At 34.4% G+C, this 18053-nt stretch overlaps 2 protein-coding genes across 2 annotated transcripts; both read left to right on the top strand.

The window, feature by feature from the left end:
- Positions 1–4078: 4078 nt before the first annotated feature.
- LOC136211059 (uncharacterized) lies at positions 4079–10718 on the top strand. Its single transcript, XM_066002582.1, has 4 exons — positions 4079–4589; positions 5569–6002; positions 6090–6212; positions 9690–10718. The coding sequence occupies exons 1-4, from the start codon at positions 4212–4214 to the stop codon at positions 10321–10323; spliced, it is 1569 nt and encodes a 522-aa protein (XP_065858654.1). The 5' UTR covers positions 4079–4211; the 3' UTR covers positions 10324–10718.
- Positions 10719–14307: 3589 nt separating this feature from the next.
- Positions 14308–17762, top strand: LOC136211057 (uncharacterized). Its single transcript, XM_066002581.1, has 4 exons — positions 14308–14907; positions 15496–15926; positions 16014–16136; positions 17402–17762. Exons 1-4 carry the CDS (start codon positions 14542–14544, stop codon positions 17655–17657), a joined length of 1176 nt encoding a protein of 391 aa, XP_065858653.1. The 5' UTR covers positions 14308–14541; the 3' UTR covers positions 17658–17762.
- The last annotated feature ends 291 nt before the right edge of the window (positions 17763–18053 follow it).

Below are 18053 nucleotides of genomic sequence, written 5' to 3'. Positions count from 1 at the left end.
TTGGATATCCCAATACGAACCGTGATCCGATAAAAAGGTAGTCCGGGTATCAAAAATGTTGTAATTATAAGTTTTTTTTTAATTTAAAAGAGGTTTCCAAATAACGTTTTAAAATAAAAACATCGTTTTAGGAACTTCCGTTTTCGACTATGATCCATCTTTGGTAGTTCGGAAGTCCAAAACGATTGAATTAGATTTAATTTAAAGATTTTGAATAAATCTGGAAAATATTGGAGTGCTGCTGTAATTTTTCAATTCTGTCACTAAATGCTGTTTACCGACGGATGTTCCGTCGGTAAATCTGCCAAAATGTAAAAAATGTCATTTCGGTCCCTTTTTCTTAACTTTTAGACTTTTAATCCTTAGTATATATATATATAATTATGTAATACCTGTTTTTCAAATTATTTTAGAATTTTAGTATATACATTTATTTTAGAATATTGGTATATCATTTTTATTTTATTTTATAATATAAGTATAAATATATATATAAGTATTTCCTTTTTATTAACTTAGGCTATGTTTAAATATTAGTTATTTGATATTTTGAGAAATAATGGATGGATATTAGTATATGTCATTTTTGGTATTTAAACTATATTAATTATGTATATATATGTATAGTTTTGGGAACATTTGGGTTATTTTGTTGATTATTGAAGGAAGTTATTTTTGGGTAAATATTATTTTCTTATCCATAAGATTTACTTATTGTTTTAGCATTTTTAAAGTATAAGTATATAGTACCTATTATTTCCATATACATAAAGTTCCTCTTATATTAATTTTTGGGTTTTCATATCCTCCTTTTTGATTTACTTGTATATATATATATATCTAAATTATTTTCTCTATTCTTTTGGGCCCATTCATGAGTCCATGTCTCAAATGGGCCTTGTTTGATTATAAGTCTTGCTTTAAATAAGTGTCTTATTGTAATTATAATAGTTAGAGGGTCCATTAAATAAGTTGGGGAAATAAATCACAAAAAAAGAGTTTTCAATTAAATTATTTAAACTAATGAGCTTTCTTAGATCTCTAATGTAGATAAATAGAGTCATTTTGGTTGATATTTCAAATCGTCTTCAAAACACCACGTTTTAAAACCTTAGTCCGTTCCAACGACGGATTAAGCGAACATTGTAATCAAAATCGTTTTCTTTGTTAATAATGGAGATTTTGAATCGCTTTCTTAATGAATTTGTACAAAATAAAATTGACTTGTATGTTTAACCACGTTTTCTTATTAAAAGGCTTTTACTTTAACGTTTTCAATTACTCGAGTCGTTCCAACGGCGATTCGGGTAAGCTTCATCAAACGGGGTTTTAAAACGCACCTAAATCGTTCCAACGGCGATTAAGGTGCGAACCATGTAAATAAACTCGTTTTGGGGAAATAAGTTAGCGTAGAATAAACACACAACATAACATTTAAATACGGTTGTAAATAAATCACTTCTTCCCCCCCCCCCTCTCTGTGTATGTATAAACATAAATGGGTGATTCTTTACTGATGTGGCTTTTCAATAATATATGCTCAAAATGGTTTCTAAAAAGAGAAAGAAAAGGGTTTCAAATGAATTTTAAACTTAAAGAAGTATACGATTAGTCCGTTATCGCCTAACATGCTGAGTAGGAGGCCGGTGGTTCATAACCGGGCGATGTCGGGGTGCCTAGTAGCCTTTCTCCGAAAAGGAGCTAGCCTTCTCGGCTCGTACCTAAGTTTCCCGAACCCACACCGGTCTCCCGCAAGGGATCGGTGTTCATTTTCCCATTCGTGGGTGGCGACTCTTCCATATCTCCGAGCTCCGGTCCTGCCGAGCAGCTTGATTCCATGATTGGTTGCTTTCGGCGCCAATCACCGCTTACGTCGCCATGAGGTTGTCCACCCCCCGGTCCGTCCGGGAGATTAGGCCGCGGCACCTCGTCTAACACATGGATACGGGTCGCCTTGCTTGCCGCTCCCCTAACATTCCAAACAAACAAATCCATCAAAAGAGGACATCAAACACATGCCCAGCCCAACTAAACCAGATATTTATTTGGGGCTCCTAAGAGCCTAGAAGAGGTACATGCAGACCCCCTTTTCTCCAAGAAACCAAAAGAATTTTGGTTATTCTTATGACTACCCTTGAGTTTCTTCATATTCATCTTATTCACCCCCATGGTTTTCCCATTTCTAGCCTCAATACTGAGTTTAGAAAAACTAACCTCTTTATTCATCTCAGATACTTAAGGATCTTGAACCTGAGGACAATTCTAGGACACTTCTTTGGATTCAAACAGAGGATTGACAGTCTCCACATTATTTCCTACTGGATCTACAGGTTCTAAGTCCAGCATTTCCAACTCTGATTGATCATCAGTAGGTCTAGGGTCTTGATCTCCATCCACGGGAGGAACCCCAAATCTAGATCCAGAACATACCTCCAAAGGGTTGCCGGTAGCATCACCTTTCTTTAGACTAGATATCTCCTTCCTTCCATAATCATTTTAGAGCAGGATCTGATCATTATTAATGTCAGGAGGAAGATTGTGGGCCATAGGAGCGCGTGTCCTTCGTCTCCCAGCACGCTTAGCAACCATCCAATGGCCGGAATTCCTCCCATCCCCTTGGGTACCCTCTTCCCTGGCCATGACAGCTTCAACTACATCCTCACTTACCTTCTTCTTTTTAGGGCAACCCTCATAAGTATGATCAAACATCCCACATTCATAACAGATATTATGGATCCCTTCATACTCAATATAGTATATAGTATGTTGTAAACAGAATTTAGACAAAAGGGGTTTTGCTAGGTCAATATCAATACAAACTCTAGCAAACTTGCCTCTTTCAGCTCCAATAGTAGTTTTATCCACATGGTGGACTTTACCAACAAGTCCAGCAATTTTCTTTAGGAATATTTCATTATAATACTCAATCGGGAGACCCAGGAATCTCACCCAAGTCAGAATCCTATTAACCGAACAATCCCTTGGATTAAGGTTAGGGACCCAAAGCCTTATGGCCAGAACATGATTAGATATAATATAGGGGCCCCATTAATAACAGCTTCATAATCTTCAGCCTATGTAAACTTAATCACATAATAATCATTTTCCAAGTCAGTGATACTGACTTTCCCTTTTTTAGCCCACTGTGCACGGATTCTCTGAGCAAAATAATTAAAGCCAATTTTTTTCCCTAAGACAGTCACTATTAGAGACAACTTCCATTTAGAACGCAGGGATCGTTTATCAGCCGAGGACAAATGAATCACCGGACACAACGGATCGTCTTGTTCCTCATCCTCCACATCCGAATCTGACAGAATTTCCTCCAAGTCTTCATCCCTCATCCCTCCGTGAAGGGATGGCTCCTCCTCCACAACACCCATGACCGTATCCCTCCAAGACATTTTAGTAATTCCCGGGCGCAAGGAGGAATTGAATGCCGCCGCAATGTCACCCACGGCAGCCTCCTGGTCATTGCAAAAAATCTCAGATTCCGTCACCCACAACCCTAAACCTCGCGGATCCACTGTCTCCCCACCCGACTGGCCGGACGATCCGACCCCGCCCCCTTCTCCTTCGCCAGATCCGCCATTCCCGCCTACAACCATTACCTCCTTTGTCGACGCCATCCCGCCTGCCATAAACGCCCCGCCCTCCATCCCATCCCGCAGATCGGAGCAAACCGATGCCGCAAACAGCGGACCGTCGGCCGATCGCAGGGAAACACTCCTACCTCCTTCGATCCCCTCCACCAGCCGCTCCATGATTTCGGATCTAACCTCCACCGCCCCAGCGCCGCACGCCCCTCCCGCCGTCAACCCCGTCCGCACCGTTGCCGCCATCGCCGGCCCTCCACCAGACCTCGAACGTTCACGCTGCCGGTCCCCCTCACGCTCCTTCGGCCGCTCTCTTTCTTTCATCGCGATTTTCTCTCTTAATTTCTTTTTACTACTTGATTTTGCTTGTTTTTTTTTCTAAAACGTATCTATTATATTTTCCAAATTTAAATTACTAATTAATTACATTTTATACAAATTTAAGGAGCTATCAATCAGTTGACTCGACCCAGTCTTCATGTCGTCATGAACAGTCGAGCAGCAGCAATTTCTTGGCCGACGAAGTAATCATGTCAAATTTTTGGCACATATTTTTCCCCACCAGTTTCCGATTTCATTTTCATTTCTACTTTCCTCTCTGTATCTCTCTAATCCATGGCGAAAAATCATGCTTCTAGTCCGTTCCTCTTTTCTTCTACCTTACTGTCCTTCCCTTCTGCTCCGTCGGAATCCACGCCTCCGTCGTCACCACCATCACCATCACCATCACCATCACCATCCTCTTCTCGGTCTAATTCCAGTTTCAATTCTCCTTATGACTATTTGTCAAGTGGTTCCCGACCACCACTTTCCCATTCTTCTTCAAGCCATTTTCCGCCTGCTGTATGTGGTCCTTGCGCAGCCTGCAAATTCCATGGCCGTCGATGGTCCGAGAAATGCTATTTAGCTTCGTTTTTTCCTCCAAATGATGTTCATAAATTTGCGGTCGTTGGTAGCGTTTTCGGATCTGGCAATGTCGACAAGTTTCTCCAGGTACGCCATGTTAGGGTTTCTTCTAGCTAATTAGTTTGAAATTAAATTAGATCGCCAATCATTTTGCTTAATTTGAAAATTGAAATTGAACTCAAAGCTCTTTGAACAGTATTTTACCTATATTCTTGGTGATGTGAAAATGTTTAGCTTCTGGGATGATCAGGACATAGTCTTAGGGATATATTTCCAGATATTGTAGTGGCAGATACTGATGTTTCTCGGGATTGTAAGGTCGCTGATCTTTGGGGTTCCTGACCCAAGTGATGAAACTACCGTCCAATCTTGGAATGTTGTTTCTAACGTCACTGTTAATGACACATCAGAAAATAGGTAGTGTGGAGAGGTAGTTTATAGGGGTGTATTCCATATAGTAGTGTTCACATCGACCCCTGACGGTCACCCTTGGATCTAAACTTATTAGATTCAAGACTTAGCATTATTTTAATCTCCACTTTAGAATTCTAATTTTTAGAATTCTAATAAAGTCTAGATATGATGGTCCATATAGTAGTGAACACTGTTGTGATTCCAATTGGAGATGCAATATTCTTTTGGACAATTGGGCTTGACTGCCCTTGTTTTCTGTTGGTTCTTTTGTTGAGTTTTTGTTTCTCAATAAAATTTTGATATTCAGATAAAAAAAATAGTAGGTTAGGAAAAGGCATATATGAATATGGACTATGGAGTTCCTAAAACTTGGGATGGGGTAAGAGATTTTCCATTTAAGCTTTAGAATTATATCTTTGGCCGTTGAAATCAGAGAAAGTTTTCAACTAGAATACCCGTAAACGAGTCTGGTCATATTGTGTTGTAGAATACTGGTTTATGTGACCAATCACCATTGATTATAACCTTGATCTTGATTTAGAACAATTGAATTGATGTATCTAAGCATTTTTCGGCATCTGAAATATCACTCGTCCTACTTCAAGTGGAGAAAGAACACTATGCTCTGATGATGTTTATGTTTCACTTGCAGCAAAATAGCAACTCATCCTACATTCCATTACTGTTGCTGTTGAGAGACACAACTCGAGTAGATTGGGAGCTCCTTTCAGATTCCAAGAATAATACTCTATCTGAAACCGACCTTCATAAGCAACTTGGTGCACCCATGGATTCTGATCATATTAGAGAGCTGATTCAAGGAAGGGAGCTAGCAAAACAGCTAAAGAAACATTTGAGCTCAGAATCGTCAGATACACTTACAGAGCAGTTAGTAGAGAGGATTTTATCCTCGTTTGAGAAGTCTCTATCGATTCCTAACTCGATTGGCTTGACTACTCAGCTGCAAAATGATGTTGCCCTTGCTGCTCCTGCTAGCAATGATCCTACTAAGTCACCAATTTACATGGATGCTAGTCCTGCGACTGTTAATATTGATGCAATTCCTAAGGATTCTGCAAAGAGAAGGTGAAGAGATTAATTGAGTTTATTAGTCATAATTTGGATATATATAAAACAAAATTAGGGTTAACTTGCGAGTCTAATGTTTTGCAGGAAGGCATCGGCAATATGGAAAAAACATGTTAGAGTTAGCTCAGAGTATGAAGGACCTAATGATGATGGCTATAGCTGGAGAAACTATGGCCAGAACGACATTCGTGGTGCCAAATATCCCAGGTCAGAATCCTTTTCACTTTAATCACGTCCTGGAGGCCATTAAGTCACTTTAAACAAGTTTAGGAAGCCAATAGGTCAGAATCCTTTTCTGTTTGAAAGTTTCTATAGAGGGCTTAATTACATCAAGGGGTGTGTCATGTACCTGGTCAAATAATTCGATTGGCCCTTTGAACCTTGAAAATATCTTATTAGACTTTTTAACTTGTTTAAATTGACATAATTCATCTACTAACTAACTAGTAGAGATTTTGAATAAGTCTGAGCACGCATCAGTTTAAGCTCGTTCAGGAGATTAATGAAAAATCTCCAAGTTCAAAGAGTCAAATCTGCTTATTGGCCCTTGATATATTAAGCGCTTGATACAGTGACACGTTTTATGCATTTTTGCTATTTATATATGACTCAACATGAAATAGGATCCACTACACAAATCCATCACCAAGAGTTTCCATGCTTTGGAGAAGTTACGGTTTTTGAAACTCTTGGTAACAGAAATTTTATGTTCTTGTCACATTTCTATAATTTAAGAAAAATGAGAAACAGCTTTAGTCACTTTCTTATTTTAGAAGAAAATGGATTTTCAAGTTTCTTAACCCGTTCATTATGATTCAACAGATTGTTTGGTATTTGATGGGATAGAGATAGGAATAAAGGTTGAGGTAGGGATAGAGATAAATGATTAGAAAAGAGATACAAATAAGATAGTCGAGAATTATTTTTCTATGTTTGGTATGTTGGTTTGGCATGTTGGACAGAGATAGAGATAAAATAAGGTAAATTACACCCATTACCATTGAATTTTACCCATTTTAATATTGTGGCCACAGAACTTCAATTCTTAACGGTATAGCCATTGAATTTTACACTTTTTAACATCGGTGGCCTTTCAATGCCTCAAAACGACCGTTGACGGTCTCAAAATAAAAAATTCAAAGAGTTATTCTAAAAAATTTTAATTCTTGAAAATTTTCGTTCTGAGGTCATTTAGGTGTTGTTTAGTTAGGAGGGATAAAGGAATTTTTAGAAAGAGAAAGCTTCAAAAAATGTGATTTTGGAAAATAAAAATGTGGTTTCATGGTACATTTGAACAACTTTAATTCTTCAATATTTTCATTTTGAGGTCGTTAACGGTAATTTTGAAGAGTTAGTTAAAGTTGAGTGGCCACCAGTGATAAAAAGTATAAAGTTCCATGGCCATACCGTTAAGAATTGAAGTTCAGTGGTCATAGTGTTACAATGAGTAAAGTTCAATGGCCATTGGTATAATTTACCTAGATAAAATAATATATTTTACTATATTAACCCTACTTAAGTTACAGATCATTGATTTGAGGTGAGGGATAAGATTGATTTTTTCATCTTATTAAAGTTAGGGCAAAATGATCTATTAGTTCCTACATTTTTACCTAAAACACGGTTTAGTTTCCGTATTTTAATAATACATCATTTAGTCTTTAACTTTTGTTCTATTTAACATTTTAATATTTGAAATATTTAAATTATTAAACAGTTTAGTCCTTTTAGAGCATCTCTAATGGGAGATCATAACTTGGGGGTGCCATATAGGATAGACTACAACTTGGGGGTGCCATATAGGATAGACTACAATCAAAAGTTACAACCTAATAAGAGCTATTTTATTTCAGAATTGTATAGGGTAAAAAAATATTAATTCATAATAGGGGACTGATATTGTAATTTGATAGAAAAAGAAAAGCCAAAAGTTGAAGCTTTAGTGGGTTAGACGCTCTGGCGATGTTCAATCTCTAGGGGTTGCCTGCATGATGTTCAATTCCTATCTCTTTACGTGGGCAAATGCAAATTTTGGTTGATATTTTGGTTGTTATGAAGAAGAGTAACAGACTAAATTAAGTTACATGAGGTCTAATGGTTAGTTGTTACCAATTTGAGTTTGGTAACAACCAAATCACACCCATTAGACATGCTCTTATAAGGGATTAAACTCTTGAACTAAAGTTCAAGAACTAAATAATGTATTGTTAAAATACAAAAACTAAACAGTGTTTTAGGTAAAAATTTAGGAATTAATAAATTATGGGTAATTAATTTATTAGTCCCTATATTTTGACAAAACATACTGTTTAGTCCCTGTATTTTCAAAAACACACGGTAAAGTCCTTAACGCTTTTCTCGGTGAACTGTTTAGTCCCTAAAGTTTTTCTCGGTAAACTGTTTAGTCCCTACCTTTAGACTCTTATGAAGATTCTGTTAGTCAATTTGGATTTGTGTTCTTCTTTTCCTTTATTTTCCTTTCCTTTAAACTCTAATGCATCTGAAATCAACTTTGAGTGTTCTTCTTCTTGATTTTCTTCTTAATCGTTCAAATTCGTAAGCATTGGGTCTGTTCTTTTTTTTGTTCTCCATACAAATAGCTTCTTTATCTAAATTGGATTTCCTCTTCTGAAGTTTGAAGGTAATTAGTAAAGGGTAATTTAGTCATTTCCGAAGTCATAAATGGTACAAAATCTAACAAACAGACGGAATGACTAAACAGTTCACTGAGGAAAAGGTTAGGGACCTTACCACCCTACATCACCCTGTTGGTATAAGATTTGAGGGAGTAAGACCTGTATTCCTCCTTTTATCTCTCTGCAATATCTCTAAAACAAATCGCAGTAATAAAGGTGCCTTGCAGTTTTATCCTTATTCCCTATACCAAACACCCTCCAAGTCTTTTTTTTTGTATATATAAAAAATTACATATGGATCCTTATATTTTTCCACATTTGTAAAGACATTCATGTTGTTTAAAGGTTTTGTAAACACGAAATAGTTTAAAAGTTTGCAAACGCGAATCTAAGGTTTTTTCCATTTACAAAGATAGAATTTTTTTTTATTAAAATAGGTAGTATACAATAGGAATTTGAGTTATTTAACTATTCTTTTCTAGGGCAAATAACAAATCTAGACCAATTGATGAGGCCCATTAACATATTTAATACACTTTTTTTCTCTTTTACCAAATTAGACACTTTCATCCATTCTGGATAAAAATACCTTTAGTTTTATATAATCTAATCTCCAACAATCTCCTTTTCCTTATCAGTTATTTCAAATTCTTACAACAAAATTTATCAATCCAACCCAATATCTAATCATATTCATACATTATTCAAGTTCATGTAAGCATTCTTTCTTCATTTTACATACACATTGAATGTTGTTGCGTTGAACCCGTCATTTCCAATTTCACCATTTCTCTCGATATGTCGCATTTAGTTGTTGTAAATGTGACACATGTCGCCGCATTTGCAACAACATTGCTTCTGTCGCATATGCGACAACAAATACCAGCCTATTTCGATGTCACATCCAAGTGCAATTGCAACAACAATACCATCCAATTGATGTCGCATCTAAGCGCATTTTTGGCAATTGCTTGTTGTAACATTTACTTGTTCCTTGTAGCATTTGCGACAACATTGTTTTGATTATGTGTTTGTTTCATAAATGCAGAAGTATGTCAATCAAAGAGAAGTGTACGTGTTTTTTGTCTTGGAACGGCCAATGGAACACATTGAGAAATGTGATGACATACGTCGGTGGTAAATCGAAGTTGATGGTTTTGTCAATAGAAATTGATTTGCAAAAGTTAAAAGAGAGAGTTTATACTGCCATGCGTGTTGATTCAACCTCATACGACCTACAAATGTCCATGCAAGCAACATACGGCCCAAATAAAGTGCGTGGAAGAGTAGCACCTATTGATGACGATGATGATGTTATGGGATTCATAGAATATTGCCGAATGAATCCAACCGATTTGATTCCACTGTATGTTACTCTAAGTCTGCGAACAATAGATGCAGAAGTATTGCGGTGTCATGAGGACGAGCATGTTGATCCGAGCGAACCACCGGAAGTAAGTTATGATCCCACTATCGAAATTGAGACTCGTATGCATGTTAATGATGATAATGATAGTGGAAATGATGATGATGATGATTATCAGAATTATGATAATAATGTTCATTATGATGAGCATTTTGATCATAATTATTCTTACGAGAATGGTGATAATGTGGAAAATGAGGTAGATGTCTCTCATAATCAAAATCCCAGAAAAGGTGTTCATGAAACATCTAAATAATCTGATTAGGTCCAAGACAGTGTATACGAGAGTGATGATGAAGCTAAAAGGAAAAAGATGACTGATCCATTTCGATGGGTTCCAAAGGGTTGTTCTGAACCGGTGATTTTGATCGCATTAAAACAATCGAGCTAAAAGGTACAAGAGTTAAACAATATGTTGTAGAGACAAATAAATTATCTACCCCTATATATAATTTTAATTTTATACACTTAAGAAATGGGAGATTTGAGGTTTTAATCTTCCGTTACCACACTAGAATAGCTTGTATTCAAGTGAGTATGAGAGTTGATGTAAAATGGGATTGTAATTTTTTTTTCCAAGTTTTCTCATTTTTAGTTTTGGATGAATAATTTATTAGTCCTTATATTTTTACTTAACATATTATAATACTCTATCTGTTGTACAATACATATTTTTTAAGGTTAAGATACAAGAATTAAAAAATGCAATTTATTTTAACTAAAAGACTTTGTTACCCTTGTTTTTATTGCATTCACAAATTATTATTATTTTTTTATCAATTTTCAAACTAAAAATGCAACTTAAATAGGAGTATATTGGGTAAAAGTCAATTAATGTGTATAGATTGAATCAAAACGTCATGTATTATGTAACAAAATGCAATTTATTTTAACTAAAAGACTTTGTTACCTTTGTATTTATTGCATTCACAAATTATTATTATTTTTTTTATCAATTTTCAAAGTAAAAATGCAACTTAAATAGGAGTATATTGGGTAAAAGTCAATTAATGTGTATAGATTGAATCAAAACGTCATGTATTATGTAACAAAAAAACATTATCTAGAAATACATCCATTGTGGAACGAAGGGAATACATTGTTTACTCTTTAATTTTTGTTTTATTCAACATTATAGTCCTTTATGGAGGGGCAAAATTGTTTAATAATTCAAATATTAGAAAGATAAAATTGTTGAATAGAATGAAAGTTAATCACTAAATAATATATAATTAAAATATAAGGACTAAATAGCGTGTAGATAAAAAATATAGGATTAATATATTATTTATCTATTAGTTTTTAATAGTGAGGTGATATATAATAGCTTCAATTCAATACAAATTGGGTAAGAGTTAAATTTGCAAAAATCTTGGTTTGTTGGGGGCTAGTAGTGAGTTTCTTTTCTCCATGTTATTCTTGTTTTGTTGGGTTTTTCAAAAATCAAATTAATTCAATGACTCAATCCAAAAATATCCTATTTTATTAATTAATTTATTTTATTAGATTGATTATTCTTTTTTATTAAATTTATCAATTTATTTTCCACTTTTTGTGTGAATTTATATTTTATTATTAGCGTCAGAGTTATAACTACGGTCATATTTATGACCAACGGCCATGATTATATTCACGATCATACTTACAGCTACTATTTTTATTGCATTCACTTTTAGAAATGGAATCGATCTAATAGAACGAGACTTGTGGTTTTTCATAAAAAGTTCATTATTTTATTGCGACATGAATACCTTTTGAAGCATTTCTATCTATATTGCTGCGACATGAACATATTAGATGCATGAAAAGTAGAGAAAATTTTCTCCAACATAGACCCCGTTTGGTAAATAGTTGTTAACTGTTAACTGATTATCTTTTTGGTTAGCTAATTTGACTAGTTGATTATGTAAACTTGTTTGGTAAAACTTAACTGATTGCTAATAGCTGTTTGTGTAAAATGACAAATAAGGACATGGTAAAACCTTTATTTGGGATTAAATTGTAGTAATTAGAGGTAAAAATTTCCTTCAAACGAGATGAAACAATAAGCTAATCAAAAAAGCTCTTAAAACCAACTTTTTGAAAATTAGTTTTTTCGACCCAATAAGCTATTTCTCAAACAGAGCCATAATTTCATCCGTAACACAATCTCCACCTAATTTTAATTGAGATGCAATCTTAAAAAGTGCAAAATAATATTTTATTACCGAGTTAACATTTTGCAATCTTAATTGCATCATGTTATAAAAGGCTTTTGGTAAAAGAACCAATTTTTGGTGGGTATATCTTTGGCTTAAATTTTCCAAAGAATATATGGATCTTTAATTGTCAAATATTCTGATTTCAGCCATTCATCAAAATAATAATTGAAAAAAATCGTCGCTTTTGTAAATTTGCATATTTTTTTTTCTTTGATGGTATTTTCGAGACTCTTGGCCTCTAAATGGATTTCTCCATCCCGCATCCACATAAAATAATTCTTCCCGAAAATGTCAAATACCACAAATTCGACATTTGTAAGATTCGACATATTTATCTGAGATTAAATGGATGAACAAATTCAAATAAGAATTAATTGAACGAGCAAAATTTGTGCGTATGCAATGGAATAAGAACAATTGAGAGAAGTAAGCCTATTTCTTGTATTTCATTTGTATGTATTACATGAAAGAAACTTTTATTTACAGGCTTATGAATATAAATTGAGAAGTTACAAACATTAAAAAAAAATGGAGAATTACAATATTAAATGAAAAGTAAATAATTTATTAGTCCACATCTTTTTACGTAACATACTTTTTACTCTTCATATTTTGAAAAATACATTAGAAGGTACATATTTTTATGTGTTTTTACCATTGGATTAATTTTATACTCAATCATCTAATGGTAAAAATACACAAAGTAACGGTTACTTTGTCAAAACTATAGCCTCTACCTTAGCAATATTTTTGTTTATACATCATTTGTCTCTTGTACTTGTCCAAAAAGTTTGATTGACCTCTGAACTTTTAAAGTGTCCAGAAATTCTCCTCAACTTGCATAAAATATTCAGTTAGCCCATGAACTTGCGTAAAATGTAATCAATTTATCATTCGGTTACAAAAAAGAAGATGTATTGCACGCGTATTAGAATGTTATTATATAATTCATAAAATAGATTAAAAATAAAGTTTTTACTTGCTCAACTGTAAAACTTGTTTTCTCTAATATTAGAACCGCATACCCGACCAACCTTGGTGGTTTTACTTTTTTTTAAAGATGCGTCTAATACATTTTACGAATTTAATTTAGTTTTTTTTTTGCAATTGATTATATTTTATGCAAGTTCAAAGAGCTAACTGGATATTTATGCAAATTGAAGAGGTTATAAGGACATTTTAAAAGTTGAGAAGTTGAATTAAGACCTAATACATCACCACCTCCATGAAATTGTTCATAAAAATAAATTGGCTCCATGAACTTCGTTAGTGGCTCACCAACTTCCTAAACTTGTTTATTTCGTATCACCAGCTCTCTAAACTTATTCATGAAAGTAAATTAGCTCCCTGCATTTTGAAAATGTCTCACCAGTTTCCTGAACTTGCTTATTCCATAACAACTAAATACAAAAACTATAATACTAAATCTCGATTCTCATCCATTTGAGCTTTCAAATCTGCAACATTAACTTTTATAATAGATTAAAGGGTAAATAATTTATTAGTCCAAATCTTTTTACCTAACACACGGTTTAGTCCTTCTATTTTTAAAAACACATTATAAGATCTCTATCTTTTATCAATATTAACCACTTAGTCCTTTTGTCTAATTTTTTTTTTTTAGCTTTTTAACCGATATATTTGGCATAAACAGACAATCAGAAAATAACAGAGTAACATGACTATTTTGTATCTACTATAGCTGTCCTGAAAGCTAAGATATGTTCGGTCAAAAATCTAAAAAAAAAACTAGATAAAAGAACCAAATTGTTAATATTGACAAAAGATAGAGACCTTATAATATGTTTTCCAAAATAGAGGACTAAACAATATGTTAGATAAAAATACAAAGACTAATAAATTATTTACCCTAAATTAAAAAGGTAGAAAAAGAGAAAAAATCACATGTCGAATAGATAAAAATATATTTTTAGGATGTTGACTAAGTTTTTTTTATATTTTATATTTTTAAAATTACCTTGCTACAAGTTCGGAACCAGTCATGTATTAGTCCTCGAATCAAACTTGTTGGACAATTTGAGTAGCAAATGAAATGATTTATTAAACAGTGATCAAAGAAAAGGGAACGTTGAAGACTCGACTCAGTCTTCAGGTCTTCATGAACAGTGTCGAGCAATTTTCTTCATGTCAAATCATGATTCCAGTTCCAGATTTCATTGACGACGAAGCAATCATGTCAAATTTTTGGCGCATCTTTTTCTCCACCAGTTTCCGATTTCATTTTCACTTTCCTCTCTCTATCTCTCTAATCCATGGCGAAAAATCATGCTTCCAGTCCCTTCTTCTTTTCTTCTACCTTACGGTCCTTACCTTCTGCTCCGTCGGAATCCACACCTCCGTCGTCACCACCATCACCATCACCATCCTCTTCTCGGTCTAATTCCAGTTTCAATTCTCCTTATGACTCTTTGTCAAGTGGTTCCCGACCATCAGTTTCCCATTCTTCTTTAAGCCATTTTCCGCCTGCTGTATGTGGCCCTTGCGCTGCCTGCAAATTCCATGGCAGGCGATGCTCCGAGAAATGCTATTTAGCTGCGTTTTTTCCTCCAAATGATGTTCATAAATTTGCCGTCGTTGATAGCGTTTTCGGATCTGGCAATGTCGATAAGTTCCTGCAGGTACGCATGTTAGCGTTTTCGGATCTAATTAGTTTGAAATTAAATTAGATCGCCAATCATTTTGCTTAATTTGAAAATTGAAATTGAAATTGAACTCAAAGCTCTTTGAACAGTATTTTAGCTATATTCTTGGTGATGGGAAAATGATTAGCTTCTGGGATTAACTGGAGATGCAATTTTTGGACAGTTGGGCTTGAGTGCCCTTGTTTTCTGTTGGTTCTTTCGTAAAGTGTTAGTTTCTCAATAGAATTTTGATATTCAGTTGAAAAAGAAAAAACAAGTAGGTTAGAAAAGGGCATATGTGAATATGAACTATGTAGTTCCTAAAACTTGGGATGGGGTAAGAGATTTTCCATTTAAGCTTTAGAATTATACCTTTGGCCACTGAAATCAGAAATAAAATTTCAACTAGCATACCCGAGTCTGGTCATATTGTGTTGTAGAATACTAGTTTATGTGACCAATCACCATTTAGAACAATTGAATTGAAGTATCTAAGCATTTTTCGGCATATGAAATATCACTCATCCTACTTGAATTAATGGAGAAAGAAGATTATGCTCTGATGATGTTATGTTTCACTTGCAGCAAAATAGCAAGTCATCCTACATTCCATTACTGTTGCTGTTGCGAGACACAACTCTAGAAGATGGGGAACTCCTTTCAGATTCCAAAAATAATACTCTATCTGAAACCGACATTACGAAGCAACTTGGTGCATCCATGGATTCTGATCATATTAGAGAGCTGATTCAAGGAATGGAGCTAGCAAAACAGCTAAAGAAACATTTGAGCTCAGAATCGTCAGATACAACTGCAGAGCAGTTAGTAGAGAGGATTTTATCCTCGTTTGAGAAGTCTCTATCGATTCCTAACTCGAGTGGTTTGACTAAGCTGCAAAATGATGTTGCCCTTGCTGTTTCTGCTAGCAATGATCCTACTAAGTCACCAATTTACATGGATGCTAGTCCTGCGACTGTTAATATTGATGCAGTTCCTAAGGATTCTGCAAAGAGAAGGTAAAGAGATTAATTGAGTTTAATAGTCATAATTTTGATATATATAAAACAAAATTAGGGTTAACTTGGGAGTCTAATCTTTTGCAGGAAGGCATCGGCAATATGGAAAAAACATGTTAGAGTTAGCTCTAAGTATGAAGGACCTAATGATGATGGCTATAGCTGGAGAAACTATGGCCAGAAAGACATTCTTGGTGCCAAATATCCCAGGTCAGAATCCTTTTCTTTCTGAAAGTTCCCATAGAGGGTTTCATAGTTGTTCAAGATATCTTATTAGCTTTCTGAACATGTTTAAAGTGTCATGATTAACTCACTAAGTTCGATGTGTCAAAGCAAAGTAGAAATTTGGATAAGTTCGAGGACATATCAGTTTAATCACGTTCTGGAGTCCATTAAGTCACTTTAAACAATTTCAGGGAACCAATAGGTCAGAATCCTTTTCTGTTTGAAAGTTTCCATAGAGGGCTTAATTACATCAAGGGGTGTCGTGTACCTGGTCAAATAATTCGATTGGCCTTTTGAACTTTGAAAATGTCTTATTAGACTTTTAAACTTGCTTAAAGTGACATGATTAATCTACTAACTAGTAGAGATTTTGAACAAGTCCTAGCACGCTCAGTTTAAGCACGTTCAAGAGATTAATTTAAGAAAAATGAGAAACAACTTTAGTCACTTTCTTATTTTAGAAGATTTTCAAGTTTCTTAACCAGTTCATTATGATTCAACGGGGCGTTTGGTATTTGATGGGATAGAGATAGGAATAAAGGCTGAGTTAGGGATAAAGATAAACGATTAGGAAAGAGATACAAATAAGATAGTCGAGAATTATTGTTAAAATAATATATTTTACTATACTTAAATTACAGAACATTGATTTGAGTTGAGGGATAAGATGGACTTTTTCATCGTATTAAAATTAGGGCAAAATGATCTATTAGTCCCTACATTTTTACCTAAAACACTGTTTGGTCTTCGTATTTTAATAATGCACTATTTAGTCCTTAGCCTTTATTCAATTCAACATTTTATTTTCTCAAATATTTGAATCATTAAACACTTCAATCCATTTATAAGGGATTAAACTCTTGAATAAGACAAAAAGTAATGACTAAACAATGTATTATTAAAATATGAAGACTAACATTAATAAATTATTTCACCCCCTTATATCATCCCGTTTGTATAAGATACGAGGGATAAGACCTGTATCAATCCCTTATGTCTCTACAATATCTCTAAAACAAACATGGTATAAAGGTGCTTTGCATTTGCATCCTTATAATTTGCATCCCTATAAGTCTAGATCTAATAATGTTGGTCATTCAAGGTCCACTCGAGTTAAATAGATTGTCGTTGTAAATTTTTGTATCGTAGTAACAAAAATTGATGTTCATAAAATTGATCTTTTATACCAATCTTTTGGATCATCAACTTATCATATTTAGCAAACCAATAGGAAACTGTTGTATTTGCAGAAGCTATTACAGATGCACATATAGCAAAACACAGAACTGTCGGGCTACAAAGCAAGTGCAAAGATCTGACAAGGATCTGAACGTTTTCGAGATCACGTACCGCGGAGTTCACACTTGTTCTCACGGCCAACAATCAAACTCTTCTGCTTCTTTTATTCCGATCCGAAACTTTTCTGTCGTGGATTCAGGTTTCCTGCATCCCGAACTTCGACCACTCCACTTGGATTACAACTTTGACAGACTACGTATTTTGTAAATAATTTATTAGTACTTACTTAACAAACTGTTTAGTTTTCATATTCTAATAATACTTTGTTCAGTCCTTTAGCTTTTATTTCATTCAACAGTTTAGTTCCCTCAATATTGGAATTATTACATAGTCTAGTTTTGTCCCTCTATAAGAAACTAAACCGCATTTTTAAGTTTTTACACTTAAAGAAACTAAAGATAAGAGATGGGAGATTGAGGTTTTGATCTAAAGTTACCACATTAGAATAGCTTGTATTCAATTGAGTAGAAGAGTTCCGAAAGGAGGTTGAGTTTTCGAGTTCCTCATTCATATTAGGACCGGGCAGACTTACTTTTTCTTGGTATATAAGACCGGCGATCCGCCGGTTAAGATGTAAAATAAGATTGTCAATTGTTTCCAAGT

This window comes from Euphorbia lathyris, chromosome 1 (genome assembly GCF_963576675.1).
Source record: "Euphorbia lathyris chromosome 1, ddEupLath1.1, whole genome shotgun sequence".
NCBI classification, from domain to species: Eukaryota; Viridiplantae; Streptophyta; class Magnoliopsida; order Malpighiales; family Euphorbiaceae; genus Euphorbia; species Euphorbia lathyris.
This window is presented reverse-complemented; position numbering and strand designations above follow the sequence as displayed.